Source organism: Dama dama, chromosome 7 (genome assembly GCF_033118175.1).
Source record: "Dama dama isolate Ldn47 chromosome 7, ASM3311817v1, whole genome shotgun sequence".
Classification (NCBI taxonomy): domain Eukaryota; kingdom Metazoa; phylum Chordata; class Mammalia; order Artiodactyla; family Cervidae; genus Dama; species Dama dama.
In genome coordinates, this window is record NC_083687.1 from 5467360 (window position 1) to 5480769 (window position 13410).

General features: G+C 41.0%; 1 protein-coding gene across 2 annotated transcripts in view; it reads right to left on the reverse strand.

Annotated features, from left to right (window-relative positions):
* Positions 1 to 776: 776 nt before the first annotated feature.
* The window catches only part of PRIM2 (DNA primase subunit 2), a 301960-nt gene continuing 289326 nt past the window's right edge, over positions 777 to 13410 (reverse strand). For both annotated transcript variants that reach the window (XM_061146329.1, XM_061146328.1), the window contains exons 13-14: positions 6606 to 6674; positions 777 to 1475 (exon numbers count right to left, since the gene is read on the reverse strand). In XM_061146329.1, coding sequence (XP_061002312.1) covers positions 1254 to 1475; positions 6606 to 6674 — 291 coding nt within the window. In that variant the 3' untranslated portion in view covers positions 777 to 1253. The remainder of the gene's footprint in view (positions 1476 to 6605; positions 6675 to 13410) is intronic.

Consider the following 13410-nt stretch of genomic DNA (forward strand, 5'->3'; position numbering starts at 1 on the left):
CAAAAAGAGTGCATATATGTATGTGTGTAACTGACTCACTTTGCTGTACATGTGAAACTAACACAACACTGAGAATCAACTATACTACAATAGTAATAATAGTAACTTTTAAAAAAGGGAGATCAAGGGCAAGGGCCCTCTTCCTCAGGAAAAGAGAGCTGTGCAGAATGGCATCCAAGGGAGTCGGTGAGTGAGGGTCACATTTCTCAATGAGTGTAAATGCTCCAGAAAGTGAGCGGTGCCCACAGGGAGGAAATACCTCAGATCAGGGCACCACCCACAGGCACACGGTGCATCACCAAGGACAGGCAGGGAGCAGGGCACTAGTTCAAGTAACACCCATGACCTTTCACAACCAACTCTACTGCTAGCACCAAAATAGGCATTACTAAAAATACGAGCATAGTCACAACCGAAGCCAGTGAATTTAGGAAGCCTACCTGGCAGTTCACAGCAACCACAGAAGCAGGGAGGTGTGGAAGCTGGAGGGTGGGATGAAGAAACTCCTCAGTCTTTGCTTAGAACCTTCTCACCTTAGTGATGGCTGTGTCCCCAAGAGAGCGGAAGTGGCAGCGGAAAAGGAATACTATGGTTTCATATAATAAAACCCTTCTATTCCTTATAGCAGTATGAGTGACTGTACACATCCAGTTTCTCTTAATTCCCGAGTCACAACTCACTTCAGTAGAGTTTGCTCCCACTCAAAGGAGCAACAATTCTCTTGCTAATGCAGAATAACCTCAAATGGCCAACTCAAGAGAAAAAGGAAGCAGAAAAAGTTTAAAATTTGGCAATACATTGAATATATATAGTATCCAAAGGCATAATATGAGTCTCACAATTATATGCAGACATACAATTATATACATTTTGATATTTATTAACAAAGATGGTCCAGAAAAGGTCTGAGCCAACATTACAGTGATAAGTGTTAAACTAAAAGCTGTTCTCAGTTGTATTGTTTCTAGGGGACAGTAACCAGCGCAGAAGGCTGCTTTCTCTCCTAAAAAAGAACTTAAGTCACATCATTCAAGTGTTAGATTTCAAAAGAAATACTTCCTCTTCTCTTTTGACAAAGCAAAATACACTGGAGGTCTTTGTTTTTACCTGCAAGCCTGCCTTCCTGAGAAGCATGCACATGTGGATGGATGAAGGAGGTAGGGCAGAGGGAGAAGGTGACGAAAAAGGCAAAATCGTGAAGTTGGAAATAAAAGCCAGTGAAGAAAATGGGCTACCAACTGCCCAGGAATCATTCACTGAAGCAACTCCTCCAGCTCCTCCAGATCCATGTCCAGAGCGGAGCTGAGTGAGTCCAAAGCGGAGGACGAATCCTTGCTTCTCTGGACACTCGGTCTGGGTTGGGGCGTTTCAGGTTGGACAGACTCCTTCTTGATGTCTTTACCTCCACTGAGGATCCGCTGGCTCTCAAAAAAGAACTGGTTTGGATGACTCAAAGAAAAGCCACAATCATCCACCTGCACGAGAAGCAGATGTGTGTCACAACAGTACAAACATAACGAAAGTACAAATAAAGGGGGCATGAAGAACCATGCAGACCTCATTCAGAACCTACTCAATACCTGAAACAGAGATTCTCCTTGAAAATTTCAACCACCACTTAAACGATCTCACTCACAGGGAGCTCCAGCCACCCCCGGACAGAAACAAGCCGTGAGCAGTACTTCTAGTCCAGACCCCTGCTTCCCCACCCACCTCCTACCTGACACCTCAGACGCTCAAAGGTGCTGCTGCTGCTAAGTCACTTCAGTCATGTCCGACTCTGTGTGATCCCATAGACGGCAGCCCACCAGGGTCCCCCGTCCCTGGGATTCTCCAGGCAAGAACACTGGAGTGGGTTGCCATTTCCTTCTCCAATGCATGAAAGTGAAAAATGAAAGTGAAGTCGCTTAGTCGTGTCCGACTCTTAGCGACCCCATGGACTGCAGCCTACCAGGCTCCTCCATCCATGGGATTTTCCAGTACTCTTGTCTGGGAAATCCCATGGATGGAGGCACGTCAGAGCAAAATGCCTGGCATCTTGTCAGTCAATATTTGTTTAAAAAACAAGAAAAGGAAAAAGGAGGATCATCCTGATGAGCTGAGTCTAGAAGGATGAGAGAGTAACAGCTGGGATGAAGAGGGTGAGGGCCATCCAAGCAGCGGGACCCCAGGAGCGGGGTACAGAGGGCTGCCTGGAAAAGCAGGTGTGGGCGTGCTGGCGTGCAAGGCACAGAATGGGGCGACAGGACAAGAGGCTGGGAGGAGGCCGCGGCCAGACCACAGAGACATCTGACAACCGTATCAGTAACCCAGACCAAATTGTGTAGGCATCAAGATTTTTAGTAGTCACTAAAATTTCTTAAGAAGGGAAGTGATGTGATTAAAGATATGTGTAATCTTATGGTGGATTAAAATGGATTAGCAGGGGGTTAAAGTTACCATTACAGTTCATGATGAACCTTCTTAACAAGTAGACCAATAAACAGAAAGAAGATCTTTCCTGGTAAAACTTACTTGAGAATCCCAGGGTTCTCTGATTCTCTGTAGTCATTGTTGATACATGGTGGACCAAAAATTTTTAAATAATTCAGTGTATAGCAGATTGATAGTGTATACACTGACTTAAGAGTTATGACCCAGATCACAAAGAATAATTTTTTATCTGCTCCTTTCCTGCTTAGTTTCAAAATATTTCCTGAATGTTTTATCTATAATTTTTATTAACAATGGAGTCATTTTGTGAGCTTCTTTATTACATTAATTTTCACTCAACTTATAAACTAGGAGATTCAATATAAAGTTTGTATTTTACAAAGTGTTTCATGAAAAGTAAGTTTATTTCCCAGCACATTTTCAACCAGTAGGCTTTGCTTTTATGAACAGAGAATACTAGAGATTGGAAAGATGTAAGGAATCCTTTCAATTGAATCTCCTCCAAGAACAGACTAAGAAACTGAGACCCAATGGCTGAGACACAGTCATGGCACTAGTAACCAGTTGTGCCAGAATTAGAATTCAGGCCTTTAGGTCACTTAGTTACTCTGAAATCTGTTTTAAGGGGTTTTATGCAAAGTCAAACTTATAATCACAGCATTATAAATGTTATTTTAGAGATAATCTTGTCTATAAGAATTATAAAAAGCATAGTTGGGTCACTTTATGCAAAAAGTGCATCTTTTATGCACCTTTTGTGGTAATTAATTACGTATTTTATAGGCTACGTTATAAATTTTGAGTTTCATCTTAGGAGGAGGGATGGGGAAGGCTTTTAACATGTTTTTAAAAAGCACGTTACTAAAATAGTCAGACTTCTCTGTTTTAGAAGTCACCCGGCAGCCACGTGGAGGAGAAGGAACTGAGCAGATAAGTGTGCAGCTGCTGGGGAAGGAGTCAGGAAGCTGCCGCAGTGAGTGATCCACGCGAGAGACAGTGGTGGCTCCTGGCCCAGGGTTCTGACTGATCCCCAAAGTGATCTTGATCAAGGATTAAAAAGCTTAAGTGTACTTGGTATAGTCTATTTAAGATTGTAGGAAAATGTGTGGTAGATTTTAATAAGATTTGTGTAGAGATCTCTTACAGTGAAAAGGAATTATGCTCAGCTGTTTGGAAAATAAGTATCCAGAATGACTCAGTACCTAAAGAGACCTATTTCTAAAGAAATAATTTTCAATTGAAATCCAGAGTTTAATCTACACAAATGCCTAGTGTTTTCATTTACAAACAGAGTATGACAAAATTTTTAAAAAATCACTACAACATAAAATATTGCTCTCAAAAATACTGAGGAAAACAGATTTCAAGCAGGCCTGCCTTTGATATCTACTAAGTGAATCTCTCTCTAACATCTGCTTGGAATCAGCATGTTTTGCACACGATGACCTTCACAGTAACAAAGGTTTCATATATCTGCTGTAGCAAATGTGGATTCTGAAGGAATGGAAGCAATACTGTTTTACCTATGGGATGTTTGGGTTTTAATCAAGAGGTTTTCAATGACAGCTTATAATGAGGCAGCTGGTCTTACCAAAAAAGCCATATGGAACCATCACAGCACTGCTGTAAATGTTATCAGCTAACTGGTTCATTTTCAAAACTTTCATTAAAGTGAGTTTGATCACAGAGGGCTCAAAAAAATAATCACAGGTTTTTGGGGGAGAGCAGGCAGAGTGACAGCAACATGACAATAAAAACAGATTTTGTTTTTAAATTAAATTAGAAAAAATAGTAAGTGAAGAGAGAGATTCACAACAAAAAATCTATAAGGAGACATTTAGTGAATACAAACAGCCTTTTTATTCCATTGGTTTATTTGTGGTTTAAAGTAGACTTTCTGTATGTGGGAGGATTTAGACATGTGTCTTTTTAGTCTCTTCATTAATTTAAGGCAAGTTTTAAAAATCAGCAATAGTAGTAATACTCTTATAGGAATAATCAATAGGAGAGATGCTACAAAAGTGGATCTGAGAAATAAACACCTCTTACTTTTTAGCAATGCCACAGACTCAAGTGTTAAATATAATTTTCAAATCTTCTTAAAAAAAGAGGTTAAACTGACCTTAATTTGTGAAAGTTATAAGGCCTTTTAATTAAAAAGGTCCACAAATAATTAAGAATTAAATTAAATTAAAATTTTCAAGTTGAGCAAGCAAATTACAGTCTACAGGGGAAAGAGTTGTGCAAGGCTGATGCTGAAAATACCAAACATGTGGCTCATCTGTTGAGATTCCTATTTTAATAAAACTGATGACAATTTGTTGTTCACTATTATATTGACATTTAGTTCTTTCAACTTTGTAAAAATAAAATTTTTATGTTTTTAAAGAAAAACACTGTTTTCAACAGTTAGGTGTAATAGTAAGAGGACTAGACCCATGGCCCAGAGCAGACCAGGATTCTGTCTCCAGAATTCTGTTTCCAGACCTCCCACTAACCAGCTGTGGTCCTTCAGGCAAGTCATGTTGAATTACTAGGCCCGCTTATTTTTTAAAGTAAACTGTGAAGGCTGGATCGTGAATCCAGACAGGAAAATACTAATAGCCTCTACAGTCGTTATTACAAACACAGTTTCAGGTGCTCTAGAACACAGTCAGGATTGGCTCATGAGCTCCAGGTGAGGGCTTGACAGCCTGTTCAAATCCAAGCTTCACCCCTTAGGGCCTTAAGCCCTCAGACTCCCTAAGCTCTGTCATGATGGGGATGCGGATTAGGCTTACTCTTGTCTGCGGTGTGAACCAAAGGACCCATGTGTCCAGGGCACTAAGTGCTGGGCCTGGCACATGTGAAGGGCTTTGTTGGTGTTGGCTGACATTATTCAATATTATTATTATTTTCATTATTATCAGTGATGTTATAAGATACATTTGTCCTATGAAATTTAATGTAAGAAATTCTGCAATTATACAACCACAAAAGAAAAATGATTTCATGAAAACCAGGAAACATAAAACTGATTATAAAACTTAAAAGTACCATGGTAGCTGATGATGAATTCTATACACGTAGCATCTTTTTTGGGAGGATCATGGATCCCTCTGAAACCTGATAAACACTAGGCTCCAAAAATGCACAATATGTACCTAGAGAAAAAATGTTTCAAGGGTGCATGGCCCAGGTCCATTCTTAGCTTTCTGTCCCATGTTACAAAGCCATGATCGGGACCAGTGACTGCAAATGGGGGGTCTGTGAGCTAAGTCGACCTGCAGACATGCTGTCAGCCTGCACGCAGCCACAGAACTTGTCAATGGTCACACCTCTAGCAGAGTGACTAATTCACTGGTGTTCGTCTCGGGCAATTTCACTTTTCCGGGTTATCTGCCTGACCCCTGCAGACCTCTGAGTTTGTGACCTAAGCATTACACCTCTCGGAACCTACTAGCAGGCCTTTTGTATAGGAGTCTGGCAAGAAAACAACCAAACACATTTCCCTGACTCCCTTGCAGCTTGGGGGTCCACTGCATAACCTAGGGTCTGCCATGCAGATAAACATGAGACTGGGAAACAGACTAGGGTAACATGAGGGAGCAGCCACAAGTAAAAGCATTCAATTTTCTACAAGGAAGATGGCAAAAGCCTTTGGTTCTTCTGGACAACAGCAGCCAGTGTTCCAGACCTACTCTGAGGATTGGGTACATAAGGCCTGAGGGTCCAGTCCAGCCCACCATGTGCTCCTATAAATAAAGTTCTCCTGGGACAGATGCAAGCCTGCTCCTTCCCACAATGTCTAGGCTGCTTCTGCATGACAGCAGCAGAGAGGAGCAGCTGTGACAAAGGGCACGTGGACCTGTCATGACCTGGCCCTTTACAGAAAATCTGCCAACCCTTGGTCTCATCCCTTGAAGTGGAGTACTTGAAGGTGGTAGCCATAGCAAAGTAAGATTTTCTCAGAGTGTAGTTTTACTTAGTTACACTATTGCTGGATCTGCAGCATTCAAGCTTAATTCCCTGCCCCTTCCATAAATTTTATAAGCAACCTCATGTTGTGTAATAAATCCCTTTCCCCTGAAAACAGCTGGAGTGGTTTCTACTGCTGCAGGAGAAACTCCTAAATGAAACACAGAGTAACAGAAGACAAAGGATAAGGTTATAAAATTTAAAAATTTACTTACATTATGTGTCATCTCAAAGAACTTCTGACAGGCTACCTGGTAATGTGTCCCTTTTACTAAATCCAAAATCTAAAAATGAAGGGAAAAAAAGAGAAAGAAAATTAGAAATCAATTTTCTTCTAAACCACTATAGCTCCTGCTTGCTGGCCTTTTCATAATCTTCATTCCAGACAGGAAATGCATTAAATCATGTGGCATGTTGTACCCCTGCAGCCTGGGCACTGTGATAATTTTGACATTATACAGTAGCTGTTTAGGTCGGCATTAAACCACTGATGACAAGAGATAAGAAGTGATCTTTCTGACCCACTGACTGTGAATTTCAATAACTTTACCTTGACAACAAGATGAAAAGAAATCCCAGCATTATGATTTTGACAGTTATCGTCAGAATATCATATTGCAACACATCTTCCAAAATTGTAGGTATAACTCTAGTAACCTAAATGGTTGGTGCATGAAGCAATCAAGTATACTATTTAGATTTTATTTTCCACATGACCACTTTGTACAAAAATAGCATAAAATACAGCTGTGTGCCCATCAGGAAAATCTAATGTAAACCCTTTGGGGATGAGTATCTGTGGAGAGGGAATGCGTTTGCCTTCAATCAGATTTGTCCTTTTTGAAATGAAGTTATTTCTAGTAAAGCTCAGCAAAACATGAGAGTAAATAGTCCATTCTGAACACCTATTAGGAACATCATCCCATATTTTGTAAATACAATTTGCTTCCCAATTCCACTTCATGTAACCTCTTCAGAGCCACGTAAACTCCCATCCGTATCAGCAGAGTGCAATGCCAACTGAAATTTGTAAATTTTCATCACTTCTCCTGACAAATAAAATACATATGTGGCCTGTTCATAAAACACAGTACAATGCTGGAAGTAAGAAACAGCCTCGAATGAAGGAAAAAAATAACTTTGGAGAAATGTTAATTTCTATCCTTTTTCGAAAGCATGAACTTCCTATCAGACAAAGAAATGTAAGTGAAATATCAAATTCTTGCTGTCCTCCTTACTGAATATAGCTTACATCTTTTGACAGATACAAAAAAATTACAGTACAGAATAAGCAGCACATTATACTGACAGGAGTGTACTTAAAAGAAGGTTTTCTCTGACTGTCTTACAGGTTACATTTCTAAATTTCAGGTCACCTTTTACTAAATCCTACATGAAAGGACTGTGTAAATGCCAACCAATCACAGCACCCAGGATCCTGCCTGTCTACCCATGTGACCTGTCCACTTTTCTTGAATTACTAGAGCAAAATGAAAAACACATCAATTTAAAATGAATGACTGTAAGTCTTTAAAATGAAGAAAGTCACAAAGTTTTTAAAGTAATTCAAACATTCTGAGCTCATACTCGCCAATGTTTTTACACACAGATAAGTCACCTATGCTGAGATGAACTTGCAGTTGAGTACAGCAAACATCAGTGATACCAAGGTATTAATGTCTATGGATTACAATCTTGAAGAAGCAAGGACTTTAAATATAAACACGTTTAGATGATGCCATAAATTACCTGGGAGAAAATGAATTCACAGAAACAGACAAAAACCTCAACTGTGTTGTATGGAATAAATTCACTTTATGTAAAAACAAAACAATGAATCTAACATCCTATTCTATGCAAACACGCTTCATGTTTACATCTATACATATATATATATATGGTATATTTAAATATCTTGCAAAATAAATATGTAACATTATATATAACAATCTAATCTATATGTTTGGGAAACATACTATAAAACAATATTTTTATAATATGTAAGAAACATAATAGTAAAATTACGTAGTTGGGTAAGGTACACATATAAAAAGTTATTATGAGAAACTGATATAGAAACCATAGAATGCAAGGAAAGATGATGTATCTTGAAATTTTAGGTTAAATTAAAAAATTAAATTTAGATTTAAAAAAAATCATACAACCATCCTCTTTCTACCCCAATTCCCACTCCACTCCAGAGACTAGGTTCTTTCTTAACGAAAACCATTTACTTTTCCTCTTTTACTTCATCTTCCTATAAAGAATTTTTATTGCAAGTTTTCTTGCAAATTCATAAATAAATCACTTGCCCATCTACCCTTAAACAGCTTCACTGACTGCACAGCAACACATCTGAGTGGATGAGGTTTCTTCACGTCTGTAAAGCTGCACTGGGGCAAGAGGTCACAGTGCTTTTCACTGGATGAACTGTGTCCCAGGAAGAAGAGTGAGGGAAGGAGACAGGTAACAACTGATCAGCCTGGGAGACGGTCAGTGAGCCAGCAGGGAAAGCTGAGAGAAAGGTGCCCTGAGGTGACTGGGTGGGGGTTACGGGCAGGGATTATGAAGAAATAGACCTTTGCAGAATAGGGGAGTCTGTCTGTGCTCAGTCATGTCTGGCTGTTTGTGGGTCCCATGGACTAGCCTGCCAAGCTCCTCTGTCCATGGAATTTCCCAGGCAAGAAATACAGGAGCAGGTTGCCATTTCCTGCTCCAGGGGATCTTCCCAACCGAGGGATTGAACCTGCATTAGCAGGTGAGTTCTTTACCACTAGCACCCTGGGAAGCCCTAGGGGTACTGTCTACTCAAGGCCATTTAACCGTGGAAAGAATTAAAAATTGAAAAATCATACAGCTGAATGATCTTATTTTCATTGAGACAGTTTTTTCCTTAAAAAACTTATGTGTTTTAAATTAAGATAGAAACTGTGAAACATTACTATTCTATTTTTTGACAATTTCTTTTTTATTTTATTTTAAAAAAATTTTAGTTGGAGGATAATTGCTTTATAATAATGTGCTGGTTTCTGCCATACACATGAATCATTCATGAATCATCAATCAGCTCCATGTATACATGTATCCCCTACCTCTTGAACCCCCAATCCCACCCCTCTAGGTCATCACGGAACACCCTCTGAGCTTCCTGCATGATACAGCAGATTTCCACTAACTATTTTACACACAATAGTGTATATATGTCAATGCTACTCTCTCAATTCATCCCACTCTCTCCTTCAAGTAAGTCAGAAAAAGAAAAACAAATACTGTACATTAACACATACATGTGGAATCCAGAAAAATGGTACTGATGAACCTAGGTGCAGGGCAGGAATAGAGATGCAGATGTAGAGAATGGACTTGACACAGCACAGTAAAGGTCAGGCTGGATCATTACTACTCAAATAAAACAAAACAAAACCCAAACAAATAAAAACATATAGTTTCCCATTACGAGCTATATTAAAGAGATACATGAAAAGAAATGCAAGGGCCCTGGCACTGATGGGGAAAGATTGAAGGCAGGAGAAGGGGACGACAGAGGATGAGATGGTTGGATGGCATCACCGACTTGATGGACATGAGTTTGAGCAAGCTCCGGGAGGACTGAACTGAACTGAGCTGGGCACTGAGTGAAGTTTGGTTCTCCCGCGGGGAACGGGAGCGTCTGCAGCTCTGAGCATGGGTGTGACACAAAGATGCACATTTTCCCAGGAAAGCCTGCCTGCTGTGCCGGGGTCAGGCGGAGAGGGTGAGCTCACAGCGGGAGTCCCCGGGAGAGGAGGGGTCTGCAGCAGGTGCGGACCGCTGTGGGGGGTGGGGGGTGAGAACAGCTGCTCCACGTGAAAATGCTCCACCACAGCATTATATGTTCTTATATACTTCTTTCCTGAAATTCAGGGTCTTAGGAAGAGTGGGTCTCATTCAGAGTTTAAATGTTTCATATAGTCTTAATTCAAGTGACCTTTTCTAAGGTGCAAAGTTTTCACAGAAGAGTCCGTGCCCCTGGGCTGCGGACAGATGTGCCTGACTTACAGACAGGCTACCTGAGTTCAAAGAGATGTTAATTTCAACCAGAAGTGCTATGCTTTTCCTTGAAGCTGAAATTTTCTTTTATATTTTCTCAAGAAAGAAGAAATACTGGAAATGGTAATATTTTATAGTGCCAATGTTGAACGGACCTAACCATGGTTTTTTAAAACATGCTTGGTGGGGGAGAGGGGTACATAGCAAGTTAGTTCATAATGTGTTTCTTTACATATTTTTTGTGTTATCATGTGTTGCATATGATATTAAAATTCTTTAAAGAAAAAACCATTTTTGTAGAAAAGCCAGAAGGAGGATGTAGTCAGGCGGCAGCACTTTTTAGACAGTGTTTGTCTCATTGAGCTCTTGAAGGGCCAGCTCACCAAGGCTGGGCTCAGAGGCAGGGCTGGCCAAAGTCGGGATTTGAAAGAACCAGAGAGAGAGATACACACTCACAGGGTGAGACGCCCTACTAGAGGAAGGAGGGATGTAAGGAGACAAGAAAAGAAAACAGGAAGGTGAGGGAGGCAGGTGGGAGCAGAGTGTGAAAGGCCCAAGAAATGCGTCCACGGGACAGAGCCCACAGCTGCTCTGCCTGGCCTGCAGACATGCGTCCACAGCCACAACCGCACTCACCCAGCAGGAGCGTGAGTCCCCCCGCTCCCCTGTCCTTCGGGAAGAGACAACACACCACAGCTTCCTCATGAATCAGCATCGGTACCAAACAGTCCTTTAAGAAGGAAACCAAATCAAGTGCCAATTCTGATGCCTATGCTAGAAGTTTCTCAGTTCTGCTTTAGAAAAATACAAACAATCTGAAGAATCTTATTAAATAAAGGCTTATTTGAAAACAAAAGCTTATTATTTAAAGAAAAATTCCAATGAAGGTCTAAGAATATTGCTCAAATGGCAGTTTGAGTTTGGTTTTTAACATCAATATTTCCAGGCTAGAGTACAAAACAGTAAAGCACAACAATCATTCTAGTCTACTTCATCAGTAGTCAGAAGATTAAGAAAAATTAAGAGGAAAAGCGATATCATACTACTATATCTTGGTAACTTATGTTAACTTTTTTCTCTATGTATCTTAAACTACTTATCAGCTGACTAAAGTCCATCAAGAAGAACATTAGATGGTTTTTCCTCTTTTTTTTGAAAGCAATGCAGTTTGTCATTTTTATAAGACGTTCATCATGTTTGTGCTTACTAAGTTTGGTAAATTTGGGGTCGTGGGGGAGACACGCAACTCAGCTATCTTTAACTCAAGGTCATGTTCTGTTTTATTTAAAAGTGATAACAAGCGTGTTTCTTTCTTAAAAAGTCAACCTTTCAAAGAGATATTTGCTGATATTTTCCCACTCCATTTCTAACTTTATTTTAAAGGTGAGAGAAACAGTCATGATGCAGAGTCCAGAACACTTTTGAGCTCATTTATCTGGCTCCTGTTTCTCCCAGACACCTGACGACCCTGCCATGACCCTCACCTGCTGGCAGGTCAGGGGCAAGCTTCCCAGTCCTGAAGATGTGCTGCAATATGTTTAAAACACTATATGCCATGAATTCTTCTAACTCACTCTTCATTGTCTATAATAGTTAGCCAAATGAATCATTTCTACCTCCAAAGGTCCTTAAGACCCATCTTTTCCTCCCCATTGTTCAGGCCCTCATCATCCCCTTTTTATGGCAAAACTCCTTGGTTCCTCCCGTCCTCACTCAAGACAGCTGCTGATCCAACCCCAGAGAAGCTTCCCTGCAGTCCGGGCCTGACCCTGGCGTTGCTGGCTCCTGCACGGCAGTGACCGGCAGGACACAGCCTCCCTGGGGCCCTTACTGCCCACCTGTCCCTGGGCCCTCACCTCCAGCCCAGCTTCTCCCATGGGATGTGCTTTGCAATTTCAGCTCACAAAAGTCCAGTGATTTCTCAGAGGGTGTTTTTGATCTAATGCGTTGTTTGACTTGGTCTAGTCCAGAATTACCTAAGTTTCTTCAGGGCAAGGCTTACCAGGGTAGTGCTTCTCAATTAGTCTGTCCCTAGAACCTGTGTTCACAGCTCTCACAGGACCAGGCTGCCCAGAACACACCAGGACCTTATCTGACCATGCCCACCGCCCAGCAGCCGGGCTTCTCTCACCACACTGGATTTCTCTACCTCCTGTCTTCCCTGGAGCATCTCCTCCGAGAAGGCAGAGGCCATGTTACTAGCTCACTGCTATATTCCCAGGATCTGGAAGGTGACTGGAATGCAGGCACATTCGATCGTACTTGCTGATGCTGAATGGATGCTCCCTCCCCCTGTGGCCTGACCAGCCTGACCTCCCTCCAGAGGACTCCTACCCCTACCTCCTCACCCAATGCAAACGTCACTTCCTGCAGGAAGCACTCCTTGGTGTTACCCCCTCCCTCCTCAGCAGGTCTTCTCCCTCTGGATCTTTTTTTTTTTTTTATTTTGGATCATTCTCTAAGGCCTTTATTCCCCACCCTCACTCCCCCGGCTCTTCAACTAGCATTTAGGATAATTTTTAAAAGAACTTCTCATACTTCATTATGGTTAATTATGCCCTTTAACGCCACCAGACTAAAAGCTCTAACACAGTTTCTTAATCATCTTTCTGTTTCCAGATTTGAACATATGGAAAACTAAGCAACATGGATGGTGCTCAGAAAATGTTTATTGAGCCATAAAATAAATGTCTTTCCTCCCCAAAGAACTTCCTTCTGTTTGAACCTGTCTTAGAGTACTTTTACCAGAACCTCTGCAATTAGACACTTGATTTCCAATTTTCTCTATTTTTTGGTATAGCATCACAGAAAAAATTGCTAACTTAATTCAGTTCTTCCACAGGCTTTAAAAGGGCTTGAGAGGTTTCTCCAGTCATATCTGAGGACACTCTGGAGAAGAGAGTGACAACGCTCCATCAAATGACCTGAAACCCAAATGTAGAAATCTGCCATTGCTATGTGTAGCTAACCTGGCCTGTGCACACAGCAGGC